Source organism: Dipodomys spectabilis, unplaced genomic scaffold (genome assembly GCF_019054845.1).
Source record: "Dipodomys spectabilis isolate Male_0828 unplaced genomic scaffold, ASM1905484v1 ptg000046l, whole genome shotgun sequence".
NCBI lineage: Eukaryota > Metazoa > Chordata > Mammalia > Rodentia > Heteromyidae > Dipodomys > Dipodomys spectabilis.
The window spans coordinates 10127276-10143276 of NW_024870723.1; the positions used below are offsets into that span (position 1 = coordinate 10127276).

The following is a 16001-nucleotide window of genomic DNA, read 5'->3' on the forward strand; positions in this document are numbered from 1 at the left end:
AAAAGGAAAAGTTTCTGATACTGATACATAAGAGCCTCTTGACCCCTAAAAGCAGCATCCATTCTAAGGCTTTAGAAATTGTGATCCTACTATTTTGATAAAGCCTACCAGGAATCAAGGTCAATCACAAACATACAGCTCCAGATAGACAGTTCAGTACTTCACTCTGAAGTGTGACTAAGCAGCCATTTGAGAACAAGTTCTTAAAGAAGAGGCATAGTAGACAAATAAACAGGATAAGAATGGTGAATAAGAAAAGAGTGCAGAATAGGACACTAAGAACAAGAATTGGTTTGAAACTTGTTAGGCCCCTTTCTCAACCTTCAGTTGGGTGCAGTGGCACACAACTAGCATCCCAAGCCTACATGCAAGGAAGGCTGAAATTGGAAAGAAAGGAAAACTGACATCAGAAAGATCAAGGTACCAGACAAATCCAGCCATCTCCATGGAGGGAAGGGATGCTATGGCATGCATCTGTGATTGAGATGACTGCAAAGCTTAAGGAGGCAGACTGCATGCAGCTTAGAGAGGTACCAGGTGGGAGGCATGACCCTATCCTAAAAATAACCAGTGAAAAACAGGGTTGGAGTCATGGCTCAGTAGTATCCTGCTAGGCTAGGAAGCATAAGGCTCTTAGTTTAACCTCTAGTATCACCCCTGTCTCCACCAAAAAGAAAGAAAAAGAAAAAAAGAAAGGAAACAAAATGCAGGAGCCTTGAACAGTGAAATGCACCTGTAATCCCAGCTACTTAGAAGGCTGATATGGAAGGATCACTTGAATCTATTGGTTTAAGAAAAGTCTGGGAAAAATAGTTATAGTTTAAGGAGGAAAGGAGTGGGAAAGGAGTGGGGAAAGGTGAATGGAAGAAAGAGGGGAGAGGTGAGGGGAGGGGAGGGAAAAAAAGAGGAGGGGAAAGAGGGAAGAGAAGGGGAGAAGAAGTAAAGGGGAGAGGAAAAAGAGGAAAGGAAGGCTGGAGGGAAGGAAGAGAAAGGAAAAGAGAGGAAAAAAAGAAAAGATATTCTCAAAAAAGGAGAAAGAATAGAGAAGGAAGAAAGGAAGGAGGGAGGGAGGGTAAGAAGGAAGGAAGGAGAAAAAAAGAGAAAAAAGATAGGAGAAAAAGACAAAGAAGAATAACAGGAAGTATACAGGAAGAATAACAACTTTATAAATCTAGGAATAACTGTCTCATACATGAGGGAAACTATTAACCAATTGTTAAACTAAGAAATTAAAAAGGATGGAAAGATTTGTTGAATAAAGTAGATATAAGACTATAAAAAAGACACATGGGAAATAGGAAAATAGGAAAGAGAAATAGGAAATAAGAAATAGGAAAGAGAAAAAAAACCAAGAAAATTAGGTTATCAACATTAAGTCCTACCACAGAAGAGGAAGAAAAATAAAGAAGTTTTTCAAAGAAATTATATGGGAAAAAAAAAAGCTATAAAGGACATGAGTTTCCAAATAAAGCAAGATGACCAAGTATACAGCATAGTGTATTAAATTGAACCCACTAGGGCACATCATTTCACATTTTCAGGGTACTAGAGGAGACAACAAACAGATCCTCTAAAAAAATGAATCAGGGATCAGCATGAACAAAACTTCTAAAGTTGCAACAGTAAAGCTGGAAGTCAGTAAATGAATGGAGAGATTTCCAACCTAGAATTCTATCACCAAACTATCAGGAGTAGAATAAGTCATTTTGAGTCATGCACATTCTTGTTTTTTTTTTTTTTAATGAGGGTACTCTTAATTGGGATATTAATTAGTTGTACAAAATAATGGGTTTCATTATGGATTCCTCATATACATGTATTTTCCTACATGTATATAATATTCTTTGATCACAGTCATGACCTCCATTAAACTGTACAAGTTACACAAGTTCTAAAAATATTGCTTCCTATACAATACTTCCTCAGGAAATTACTAGAGAATGCTGCATGAAAAGAAACAAATAAAATCAGGAAAGAAAAGGATGCAAAATCCAAGGATTCGTGTGACAGAGTGGTGTAAAAAATCTAAGCAGAATAATCAGAATTATATTTTTAATTTATTTGTGCTGACTCTGGGCTTAAATTCAGGCCCTGGGCACTGTACCTGAGCTTTTTGGCTCAAGATTACCAATTTATCACTGGAGCCACAGCTCTACTTCTGACTTATTTTGGATGGTTAGAAATAAAAGTCACATGAATTTTACTGCACAGATGGGCTTCAAATTGCAGTCCTCAGATCTCATCCTCCTAAGTAGCTAGGATTACAGACATGAGCCACCAGTGCCCTAGCTTTATGTTTAATTCTAATCAAAATATAACTTATGCACATGCAAAATACCATGGTGAAACCATGTGATACTCACTAAAAAAAATGGGTGTGAGGAACGACAAAAGTTAAACAGGCTCTGTTGAATGGTGGGGATCAGTGAGAGGTGAATGGAGAGGGTAAATAAGAGAAAATATACATATATAAAAACAGAACAGAATATGAAGGGTAAACAAAGAAGGAGGCTGCAATGCTTGATAAGAAATGTACGCATTATCCTGCCCATGTAATTGTAACCCCTCTGTACAGTATGTTCACAAAAAAAAATTAAATTAAATTAAAAAAAAACAGAACAATGAAAATTGTTAAAATTCTTTAATGAAGGGAGGGGGGAATAAAGGAGAGAAATAGAGCAAGATAAGGTTGATGGACTACATCATATACATATATAAAAATGTCACAATTAAATGCAACCCCCTCACATTGTTACAAATGTCAACCTCCTTGTACAAGTAATGTATATTAATTAAAACTTTAATTGAAAGGAAATGTATATTCATTAAATGAATTCATTAGGATGTACATTCTCTAAAATCCAAATATTAACTTGATTTAATATAAGGGTTTCCCTAAAGCTAGATGGAGAATGACAGAAATAGATGAATAAGAAAAGTTATTTTATATACATATTTCTTTTTTCTTTTTTTTGGTTGGTCATGGGGCTTGAACTCTGGGCCTGGACACTGTCCCTCAGCTCTTCAGCTCAAGGCTAACACTCTACCACTTAAGCCACAACACCACTTCCAGTTTTCTGGTGGTTTATTGGAGGTAAGCATCTCATGAACTTTCCTGCTTTGCACTGTGATCCTCAGATCTCAGCTTCCTGATTTGCTAGAATTACAGGCATGAGCCACCAGTAACCGGCTTACATGCATATTTCTAAGAGGGAAGCTCATGGAAAATAAAAGACTTAAAAACTTTCATCTTTGATATTGAAGTCAACAGGTAATACAGAAAAAAATGAAGATTTAGCAATCAAAATGTGTCAAAAATATAAAGGGAACTATAACTGTTAAAATGTAAAAGTAACTATCTCTGAGGAGTAAAAAGTATAGAGAACTTGGAAATTGCAAGTTTTTGTGTTATAGTGTGGTACTACATGATTTTTAAAGCTATTGATCTAAGCTCTGAAAGACGAACAGCATATGTTTTCTTTCACATGTGGAAGCTAGACCTAATACAGGACTTCAGACATTCACACACAGTGAGACCAAAAGAGGATACCCTCAGAAGAACACAAAGGTGTAACACTTATGTGCATCTAATCATATAAAATAATATTTATCAAAATTAACTCCAGGAAATGAAAACAAGAGGTCTTTTTCTTTGTTGCTATTTTTGTTGTTTTCTTATTTGTCTTTGGGAGGATGGGGGGGGGGGGGGGAATGACACAGAAATGGAGGGATAAAGGGTAAAAAAATGCAAGTGTTATTCACTAGACATAATGTTGAAAATAAACCACACAATTTTGAGTAGAGATGGGAAGGGAAAATGGAGAAGAGTGAGAGGAGGGATGATATTGTGCAAAAAAAATGTATGTTTTACCTGAATTATGAAACTGTAACCCCTCTGTACATCACCTTTATGGTAATAATTTTTAAAAAATTACTGAAATGAACTCTAGGAAATGGAAGCAAAGGTTTTTTCCTTTGTTAAAAACAAATAAACTATTACTATATAGTATTTTCATAAGAATAAAATAGCATTAAACAAAAATATCATTGGGGCTAGAGTTTAGTTTTATTTTTTTTTCTGGTTCTTTTTCTAGTTTCTTTAACTGAAACTTGTTTTCATAAGTTCATTCAAAGCTATGAGTTTTCCTGGAATACATTTGTGTCCACATCCTTTGTTAGTGTTTTTATTGTCATGATTTTTAAATAATATCGAATTTCAAGTTTTTATCCTCTTTGATTCAAATGCTATTTCAAGTACATGAATATTTTTTTAAACCTGATTATTAATTTCTAGTTTTATATCACTTCAATAAAAGTTGTATCTTGTTTAAGCTTGAAATGTTCAGAGCAATTTAGCATATAATCAGATTTTTATAAATATTTCATGACATTTGGAAATTATCATATATATTTAATATGCATATTGTATATAGAGATATACATGTTGTACAAAGGGGTTTCAATTCAACATGTCAGTGTATGACTACAATTATAATTCTCCCTATCCCCTCAATTTTCCTAGTTCCATTTTCACATGTATATATTGAATATTATGATTGCATTTCTCCACCTTTCCTTTTTCAAAATCATCTTTGATAGCCTTTTGCTGTTGGTCTTGGACTATCTGTAAGCCCCTGTTTCTACTCTTCCTGGAGTACTTTTTTTCCATTCCTTTTGGGTTTCTAAGTCCATACTGAATTGGCTATGTATTAGTGATCATCATTTTAATAATGCAGAATTCCCAAGTTTTCTAGTTTTCTAGTAACTTCTGCCATGGCAGGAACATTTTTCTTCTTAATTTTACATGTTTTTATATCAATGGAATTTTTTGAGGGATGAAAGGAAAAAAATCATGTGCTCCAAGTATAATAGCATAGCATGTAAAAGGCAGTCTTGAAAACTGACGAGTTAAGTTTGAATTCTAATTCTACCACTTTTTTGTTGTAGAACCTTGAATGCATCACTTATCTCAGAGCTTCTATTTCCTCATATAACATAAGCATGTTAAGAATAGTAAATGATGAAATGCACTGATTATATTGACTGACAAGTAGTATAGCCCAATAAACATTAGCTATTGTTGTTGCAATATAAACTCTGGTCTGAATTTCTTATTATCTAATGCCAAAATAAATAAATAAAGCAATATTTCTACCACAATCTCATCAAATAAAAAAATAATCATACATATGCTTGACAACTTCAGTGATCTAATCACAGCACTACAGCCTAATCTCATTATTATATTTGATTAGTTGACATTTCTAATCTGTCTGCTCTACAAACAACACTTAAACAATCAAATATATACTTAAAAGAATGACAAGTGAAGACTTAACCATGGATGAACAGATAAGCTAATTGTTGTATAAATACAATGGAGTATTATTCATCCTTAAGAAGGAAGAATAGGGGCTGGGAAGGTGGCTCAGTGGTAGAGCGCTTGCCTTGTATACATGAGGCCCTGGGTTCGATTCCTCAGCACCACATAAGCAAAAAGAAAAAAAACAGAAGTGATGCTGTGGTTCAAGTGGTTGAGCGCTAACCTTGAGCTGAAGAGCTAAGGGACAGCGCCCAGGCCCAGAGTTCAGACCCCACGACTGGACCCCAAAAAAAAAAAAAAGAAGAAGAAGAAGAAGGAAGGATAATCTGATTTGTGCTATACCATATGAATATTTTTTGTTCATATGGGGCAAGGGGAGGAACTGAGGTTTTAATTCAGAATCTCATGTTTGCAGGTTGCTTTGCTTGCCCAGCTGGTGCTCTACAATTTGAGCTATGCTTCTAGCCTAACTTTCTAAAAATTATTTTGGAAATGAAGTCTTATGGGCTTTTCTGATAGCTTTAAAACATGGCATTCTATATCCTAGCACTAGGAGTAGCTAGGACTACAGGCATGAACTACTAGCCCCTAAGACATTATGCTAATAAGCTGGACACTAAAGGACAAATACTATACAATTCCACTTAACTGTCTCATATAAATGGAACTATATGTACAACCAGGGTCCTAGCAGCATGGTACGAGTGGTCCAGCACTGCCAAGCATGCATAGGTCTCTTGAGTTCAATCCCTAGTACTGTCAAAAAAAAAAAGTAGTTACAGAAAGAATGATGGTTTTTATAGGCCAGTGGGAGAGGGCAAATGGGCTGTTGTTGCTCACCAGGTACAACGCTTCAGTTATGCAGGATAAAAGTATTCTGTTTATTGACTACACAATATGACTGTACTTAAATCTACTGAAGTATACATTTAATAGTAGTTAAAATGGTTAATTCTATGTTTTGCATATTTTACCACCATGTAAAAAGTACCAAGTACCTCAGTAGTAGCCATTCTATGTTTAATTTCATATTCTACTATTTATAAGAGCATAATATTGTGGGAATTTGTCATAAGGCTAGACATGTCATTCATTTTGTTTGGAGGACAAACATGAGCTTTCTGCTGTCTCAGACATTAGGACCTTAAGAGGTAAGGATGGGGTTACTCATACTTCACCAACTAATTGTTTTGTTCTGAAAAGTGAACAGAGACATAGAAACAGTAGAAGTGTATAGTTCTACTTGAATAAATCTACCTGAACAAAGAAATCATCACACAGAAATGTCTTTATATAGAACTGTATTAACTTACAGATAGCAGAAAGAGAATGCCTAAAGAAACTACAGAGCAAATGGAATATTATTCAGTGACCAACAATGATTCATAGGAATGAAAGTATTAAAGCTGTTTATCTAATAGGTGCTTTTAACTATGTATAAAGTATGTTCTATAAAGATTAGAAAAGGACATTAGCAATGTTAGGAGATTATTTTAGGTAAGTATGAATAACATCAGTCCTTGTCTTTACTTTCTATACTTTGCAAATATTTTCAATCTGTTTTTACTTTCATAATACATTTTTCTTCTTACATGCTGTTACAATTCAGCCCTTTAAAAAAACTAAATGTATATTATTACATTGTAAAATACCCTTACATTTAAGAAATAAGTAGTGAACAAAGAATGAAAGTTTCCGATTTTCTTCCCCGTTACTCACATTCTCAGGTATGCTAGGAAGCTCTCGGGTGTCAGGCACCGTAAAGTAAGAATGCTGGAAAAGAAAAGCAAAAGCGCTCTATATACATATGTATTTTTTATTTATTTTTTCCTAGAATGTATAACAAGGACATAACTCAGAATTTAGGTAAATGGTCTTAAGATACTTCCTGACTCTGAGGATGTACCCATGGAATATTTTCTTAAGAGTAGTGTCAGATTAAACCAGATGAATTACATCATCAGTTTGGTAGTTAGTGCCATTTTGTATTTATATAAGAAGAACTCAGAGTTTAAAAGTCAATTTCCCATGTGATATTTGAGAGTTTCTGAACACATGAAAGCCACAGGTTGCATAATTTATTGTTGGACAGGACAAGTGACCTGTAGGGACACACTGCAATGATATTACCATCTGAAGCTATCATTTCTTTTCAACAAATGAGATTATATCCATCTATAGACTGGCCACAATATGACCTGGTGATGTTAAAGACAGCTCCAGCTGAAGGCCCATTACACTGAGGCTACTGTGGATGGCTGGCAATGGAGAGTCAGTCTACTACCAGTGGGATTTCCAGGAATCCCAGGAATTGGCAAGAATGGTGGAAAAACTGACCTCTTCAAAGACTTCCAATGAGGGAACTCCATGTACACAGCAAGCATGTGTTCCTGAGTTAAATGACAATGGACTGAACAGATGACACCTCCCCTGCTGCTACTAAAGACTCAGAGGACAATGGTAAGCAGGATGGAAAAAGCTCAGTGCTGACCAATTAAAGGTGGGATTGTGAAAGGCCAGGAAAGGTCAAATGCAGAGAGATTCAGCTTAGCCATGGCCTAAGTTCAAACCTGGACCCCCAAGTGACATTTCAGGAAGCTCTTCCCCGCCCCCTATTCCTGGTTAATTGCACAAGTAGGTCTCTAGAAGAATGAATTGTAGTGGCTTACTAAAATGAAAGGCCTATTAGACAATTGTAAGAATGACAATAATAACAATTATGTAAGCTACTTGCCTAATATCCAATAGTCATTTACTGAACAACTTTTATATGGAAAAACTTTATATCGGGTACTTTATAAATACTGTAATCTCTAATCTACATAATACATTTAGGTAGATATGATCTCCATGTTACAAAAGGATATATTAAGGTCACACATGTGGCAGAAATGAAACTGAAACCAGGTCTATATAAGTAGAACTATGCCCTTTCTCCAATAACAGAATATTATCTATGTGTTTTTCATATGTAAAGTAGTAATGGAATTTGAATTAAAAGTAAAAACTTACCAATAAAGATTTTAAGAAAAATCTACGGCAATGTATATTTCTAAAGTCTGTGTATCTATAATACAATAGCACTTAAAAGTGTCACAGTAGATGATGCATCAGGGAAACTAGATAATAAACAGTTCAACTAACAATGAGAAGTAAAATAGGAAAAGTAAAACGCAAAGCTGAAATTTGACTGCATGAGATGTATACCAAATGGTATCTTTCTATACCAAACGGTTATAATTTCAGGACCAGATGTCCATTAAATTATGATATCACTAAGTAGCAGCCTGGTGCAATGAGAGGGAAAGCTCCCCCTAGAACTTGCCACTAAGTACCTCGGTGAACTCAGGCAACTTGATTTAGTGGCATAGAATCTGAATTTGATTTGTAATTTAATATGAAATTATTGTTCTCAACTGCTTTTATGCATTTCCACTTTTCTCAACCATTCACAGGGAAATATTCTCTTATAACTAAAGAATAAGAAGTCCAACACTGATGGCTTATTAATATTTTAGGATTTATATAATAGATGTGATTAGCCCTTCAAAATCAGAAAAGCAATTTGGGGAGATGAATTTCTAGTGATGAGGAAAAAGAGAAATCTGTCTTTCCAGATGCAATTGATTGTAAATAGTAAGCCAATGCAATTCCAAAATCAAGTAGTCCTCGGGCTGTCCTTTGAGATTTTGTCTTGCTCCACTGGCCATGAAATGCTGGGGACCAAGGGAGGTCACAAGCATTCCTAGAATCCACTGGCATGAAACAGCTGCACACCCAACAGTCCCTCCAGCCCTGAGCTGGCTTGTCCTTGGGGCCTGGTGGCATGCTGCTGGTGTAGCCATTCAGGGAAGGAGTGGTCCTTCTTCCCCAGCAGCTGGCAACCCAGCTGGGCTTCTCTACAGCTACCTGTCGGATGGCATTACAGGCTGAAGCAGTGAGATCAAACTGTTTAGGAAAAGGGACAGAGACAAAGACAGATCTGTTTAGCCTTAGGGATGACTGGGGCAGGTCTAAAGCTCACACTGGTTTTTTCCTAGACTGTGTTTTGCCATGAGAATTTTTGTACAAAGCTTTCTTTACTTCCTAAGGAATTCCCTCCCTCCGTATATCCCTTCCTTCTCCTTCTCTTTTCCTTTCTTTCCTTTTTTAAAACTTCCTTTCCTTTCAACATCTATGGAATAATAGAAAGAACACACATTCTAAAGTAGCTGTTAAAAACTCAAACTTTACTATTTGTTAGCCACAAAACTTTGGAATGGCAAGTAGTTTTTCCTTTGTAAATCTGACAGCTATGAAATTAAACTGTTAATATTCATTTTGTAAAACTGTTTTGTATATCAGAGATACGTAGTATAATTTATAAACTTAAGTAGCAGCTCTATTATTAGTTATTTGTAAAGATGGCATTCAATTTTATCATCATTCTGAAAATATCGATAAGAAATATTAATTTCCCTAGAGAGGTGGATATCTTCCTAATCATTCAATGCCAACATTATGTGAGGCTCTAATGACAGAGAAAATTTTGGAAGAGAAAACTTTGTGAACAGTCAGGTCAGGACTCACCACATAGAGGAAAGAACTTCTGGATAATAATTGATACTAGGCCAAAGGGTGTCCACCTGGAATTCTGATAAAGATAGTGACAGGGTTCAACCCAAGGAATTAATAGAATTCTAGCAAATGAATTATGGAAAACATCCTTTATACCTACTCTGATTCCTCATCTGACAGATGGGGAAAATGAAGTCAATAAGGCTAAAGGTCTTGATGTCACACAGATGATTGGCAAACAGACAAATCAGATCAAAATTTCTCAACAGGTTATGTGGAGAATTTTCTGCTTTAGCACACTACAAAACACCTGACATAGAGCAAAAACCTCAGAAACCATCACTATTGAATGCCAGGAACTATGTTAAGCATTCTCCTCTAATCTGCAAGGGATGTACAGTTCAGTTAAGACCAAAAAATAGATTATTCCATCACAGTGGAACTAAGTCCTGTGAAGTATATGAAATGCTTGGAGCAAAGGAAAATGGCCAAGCTCAACCTGAATGCACAAGGGAGGATTTCTCTACAAATAGAATCAGAATTGATTCTGAAGGGTATAAACAGGTTACCTGGCAAATAGGAGAGACGATGCTGAAAACTGAGGGTACAGAATGAACTCAATCAGTGAGAGACAAGAAGTAGTGCTGGGAGGGGGTAGGGGCAAAAGGTGAGACAGAAAGCCCAGGACAAGGGCAGGAAGGGTGCAGTCATCCTATTCCAGCCCAGCATCTGTGATCAAGATGCTCGTGATAGGATGATGGCCAGAAACTAACCTGGGACATTTAGAAACTATCTGCTCCCCATGGAATCTCAGAAAGAAAAGGAAAACTCTGAGGTCTGCCATCAGTCAGTAAGATCTCAGACTATTCAGGATAGGAGTGGGGGAAGGGTAAGAATGACAAAAGACCTTCCTCTTTGCCAGCTCCCTATGACTGTTCATAACAAAATGCTTTCTACAGGGTAGCTACTATTTTGTCCTACTTACCACACTGAGATGAACAGACACGCCTGGGTCGGGGATGGGAAGTCTGTGCAGAGTTTCGAGAAGTTCATTCCACTGACTTTCCTGAAAGAAATAAAAGGCCTAAATAACAAAAGGCTGTTCACCTACAGGGTGAGTTGGGAACCCCCACATGACAGAGAGGGTTGGGAGATGCTGGCCCCAGCACAGGAGTAGGTTTGATAATCAAGTAAGGTTGGACCAAAGACATTGCATATGGCTCAAAACTAAGCGCCAAGTTGATCCTCCCACATCTAGCTTGACATTTTCTACTCACTGAGACACCTACCATTGACCGCCTTTTATGGATCATATACCATAAGCTCTCAGTAAATCTATCCCCTTAACTCCATAGCAACAACTTTCAAATGCAAACAATTTGAGCTCCCAGGCGGGGGTGGTTGGGAGAAATAACGATGACACTGTGGATCTTGTCTTGATCATCATTACCCTCAATTAATTTTATTGTGTGTTCACTGGGTATACACATGGCAGCTTCCAATTATGGAAAGTTAGAAATGAACTAAGTACAGCAGCATGCAATATATGATGGTGGCTGTGCATTTTAATTAGCCAAACTGAGCAACAGAATGGCATACAGATTTACCTTTAAAATGTTCAAAAGAACACTGCTCACAAATGATCCAAAAATCATTTATTTCTCCTACCCCTCCATACAATTCTTTGTGCTAATAGTAAAAAATTTAACTGGTATCTACTTGTTAACTGTCTGATCCTTCCAACTATCCCACTTTACAGATGTGAAGGCTAAAGCTCTAAAAGTTGAAGCAACTGTCCCACATTAGACAGTAAGTTACATGGCCTGAGGTTAAACACAGGATTGTTGAGTCTGCGCTCACAATCCTCTGCCTTTGGCAGTGAGCTTGGCAGGAAAAAGAAGAGTCCTGACTATAAGCTAATTTCAATCTGAACTCTTACAACCAATTTCTCACAGAGAATACATGAGCTATGGATGTGTGCTATGTGTGCATAGTTGAATTTTTTTTCCCCATTTTTGTTTGTTGGTACTGGGGGTTAAACTCATGGCATACTACTTGCTAGGCAGGTGTTCTACCACTTGGGCCATATCTCTAGTTCCTTTTGGCACTGATTATTTATACTGGGCTAGTCTGGACTGCAATTTTCCTCCTTGTGATTCCTCATGTTGCTGGGGATGATAGGCAGATGTATGCCATTTGACCTAGCTATTGTGCTTCCTTGTTCTTGGGTAAAAGGTGTGCACCACTGTGTCCAGCCACTGGTTGAGATAAAGTCTCAAGAACTTCTTTTTGTCTAGGCTGATCCTGAATGAACACCTGCCCTCACTCCACATAGCTTGTATTACAGGATTGAGCCTCTGTACTAAGGCTACAGTGTGTTTTAGTTTTGCTTTGAAACAGACTCAAATTTACCAGAGTTGGAGGAACAACAAACAAACAACCCATTTCATTTCCTGATACTTCAAGTTTCCTGATAGCATGCCCATCATCCAAATAAGGACTTTCTCCCATACAACAGGAAATTAAACTTGGTTCGGTATTACCATCTAATCCTCACATCCCATCACATTTTGCCAGCTGTGTTACTGATATCCTTACAGCACTCAATCTAGCTCACAATCACTTACTGCCTTTAGTAATGATGACTCTTTAGTTTTTTTCCATCTAGAACAGCTCATCTGTCTTTCTTAAATCTGTTTGACTTTCACAAGGAGACTACCACATTTTGTAGAATGATTCTCAACTGTCTTGTTTCCTCATGATACAAATTACCATTTGTTTGTTTATTGACAATGTTGGCTTTCATCACTTGAATAACTGATCTAATGTCACTATTGTGACATTATTTTGTATTTAAAATATTTAATTTAAAAGTATTCTAGCTAGGTGCTGGTGGCTCACACCTCCCCAGGCAGGAAAGTCCAGTCCATCTTATCTCCAATAAAGTACTCAGACAAAGCCAGAAGTGGCACTGTGATTCAAGCAATAGAATGCAAGCCTTGAGCAAAAGACGCTCAGGAACAGTGCCCAGGCCCCAGAGCTCAGGCTCCAGGACCAGAAAAGGAAAAACAAACCAAACTAAAAACAACAGGATTCCATAGAGTGAGACTTTAAGTAAACATACCATCCAAGCTTTCAGTTTATCCATTTACTTATTTCAATTACCACAGATACAAGGTTTCCAGCTTATCCAGTGGGATAAAATACTGCTATCATTATTTGTCTTGATGCTTGTAGGGAACACCGGTCGGAACCTCTTGGCATTTCAATATCACTTTTGTGACTTAATGATATGTTCTCATCATACTCTAAACATTTCCTCAATTTTTGGTGCAAAAATTATCTCAGGCTCCTCTTACACACTCTCTGACCAGTCCTGGAATCAAGTATTTCCACAGGTAGCCCGATAACTACTCATGAGGAGTAAGTAGTATTTACAAACTAAAATCTGAATACCAGGTGTGTTTACTGGTTCTTACAATTGCTGATGCCAAGCCTTCTCAGTGGACAGAACCAGGGAATATATTACACACACACTAATCCCAAATCAACTCTTTTTTTTTTTTTTTGGTCAGTCGTGGGGCTTGAACTCTGGGCGCTATCCCTCAGCTCTTCAGCTCAAGGCGAGCGCTCTACCACTTGAGCTACAGTGCCACTTCTGGTTTTCTGGTGGTTTATTGGAGATAGGAGTCTCACGGTCTCTCCTGCCCGGGCTGGCTTTGAACCGAGATCCTCAGATCTCAGCCTCCTGAGTAGCTAGGATTACAGGCGTGAGCCACCAGTGCCTGGCCCAAATCAACTCTTAACATTTCTATTTCTCTATATCTTCACATATTGAAAACCTTGGGTTCACACTGATTGCTTAAAATTTAATATAACATAGAACTCATCCCTTTATGTATCTGTGATTACATTTTACAAAGTGAAAACTGTTACTTATTTTCATATAAAAACTTTGTCCTATTGCTGCCTCCGTCTTCTTCCCACCCAGATGCCTATCTTGCCCTCCCTGACACTGACACAGAAAACTGGACCTTCACTGTCCACCCCTCACAGTGTCTTTCTCTCAGGCCCCAGCAACCCAGCTCAAGGACACTGCTGCTGCCTTCTTAGTGTTTGGATCTCTCCAGATCCCACTTGAGTTCTGACAGTCTTAGATAGTCACTACCCTCACTCTCCCATGTGTAAATTCTCAACCTTCCTCAGGCTTATACCATGAGTAGGGTGCTGCCCAGTTTAGAAACCCTCCTCACCCTGCCATCCCTCACACAGATGCCTGCCTTACTCCATTCAACATCTCATAAACATGCTGGGGTAGGAGTCAAATAGTCCCCTACTCCAGGCTCCAATGCCCCTTGTTGAGCTGTCATTGTTACACATTGTTACACAAAGAGAAATCTACCTTGCCCAACCTTCCCAATGACTTTTAGATGAAAGGTTTTTAGTTTGGGGGTATTTTATGGTCTTTTTATTTTGTTCTTTTTAGAGAGCAGGAATTCTGTTTGGGGCCTCGACTGTCCTATGCTGGTGATCAAAACAACTTGCAAAGAAGCCAGTTTTAGGTAGATTTTCTACCTTTGGTGTCATCATTCCTCTAACCAGAAGAAAGTACAGTGTCATGGATTCAGAAGGAATAGGTTCTAACCAGCTAAGCTGTATTTCTGATCACAGGCTCTAGCATGCTATGAGACAGAGGCATTGCTAGGGCAATGATCCAAAGGAAAGGTGCACCAATTCTACATAAGTCACCATCTGGCCTCCTCTTGACCTATTCCTTTAATCAGAAAAAAAGTTAATACAGAGTCCTGGGCTCCAAAAACAAGTTGTTAGAAATAGTTTCCAACAACTTTTATGACAGATTTCCTGATGCCTAAGCTTCTTTGAAGAGTGAGTATAGTGATCGAAAGAGCCATTTTTATTAGTTATTCTTTCCTTTCACATGACCTCTGGAATGTTTGTCAGTAAAAAAAAAAAAATCCACTTAAAGAAAAGATTTATATATTTATACATACAATTTCCACCTTTTCTTTGAAATACTATTTCCTAAATTGTGTTCTAGCAAACTCAGCTATGTCAAAATGTTATTTGCCAAGGAATAAAAAAGGGAGTTGGATAAAAAAAAAAAACTGATAAGATATTTGTGAATAGTGTGTAATAACAACTTTAAAAACAAGCAAATTATTTTAAAAATTAGTTACATACATGGATAGTCAATTAATTTATAATCAAAGAAATAAAATTAAGACAATGCTTTTTTAACTTAGTAAATCCAGCAAATAATACTGGTGAAAGTATTTGTAACCCAAGCACATCAAAGCATAATTATTATACTGCCATGAATGTTATTTATAGTATTTTACTTATTTATTTTTTGTGCTGGCCTTTGAGCTTGAACTCAGGACCTGGACACTGTCCCTGAGCTTTTTTGCTCAAGGCTAGCACTCTACCACCTGAGCCACAAATCCGATAATGGGATTTTTGGTGCTCAATTGAAGATAAGAGTTTCAGCTTCCTTCAGCTTCAAATCACGATCCTCAGATATCAGTCTCCTGAGTAGGTAGGATTACAGTCATGAGCCACCAGCAACTGGCTTTACAGTATTTTTAGTAGTGTGGAGAAATGATTCTGTTACAATGGTATTGAATACATAGAACACAAAAGTCTAAATACATATCACATTAATCTTTGACATGCATGAAACTGAACTTAGTACACTATTTCTTCCAAAAGTACAGCAAGGTACAGGTGAAGTAGTACTTTTCAGACCATTACAAATATTGTAAAAGCACCACAATGTGTTCTCAAAATCGGAATTGGGCCACTAGGTAGTAACACTCTTAACTTTCCAGTCAAGTATGTTGCTTGCAAACCTCAGACTTACAGCATGACATGTACAATTCAAATTTGTGTCTCAGCAATATTATTAGTTAATGCATGCCATGAATTTTCAGGGCTGCTTAGGAATATTAGACAATATTACAACTAATATTATGATTATAGCTCTCTATATTATAAAAGCCATACATTAGTACTTTTTTTATTTTTCTTTCTTTTTTGTCAGTTGTGGGGATTAAACTGACGGCCTGGATGCTATCCAGTGGTAGGCTAAGTGCCTACCACT

The 16001-nt window shown here is 37.1% G+C and overlaps 1 protein-coding gene across 1 annotated transcript in view; it reads right to left on the bottom strand.

Moving 5' to 3' along the window:
• Positions 1-16001, bottom strand: part of Dennd1a (DENN domain containing 1A) — a 480539-nt gene that overhangs the window by 238771 nt on the left and 225767 nt on the right. The window contains 2 exon segments of the mRNA XM_042678648.1: positions 7043-7096; positions 10866-10946. Of these exon segments, the coding sequence (XP_042534582.1) occupies positions 7043-7096; positions 10866-10946 (135 nt within the window).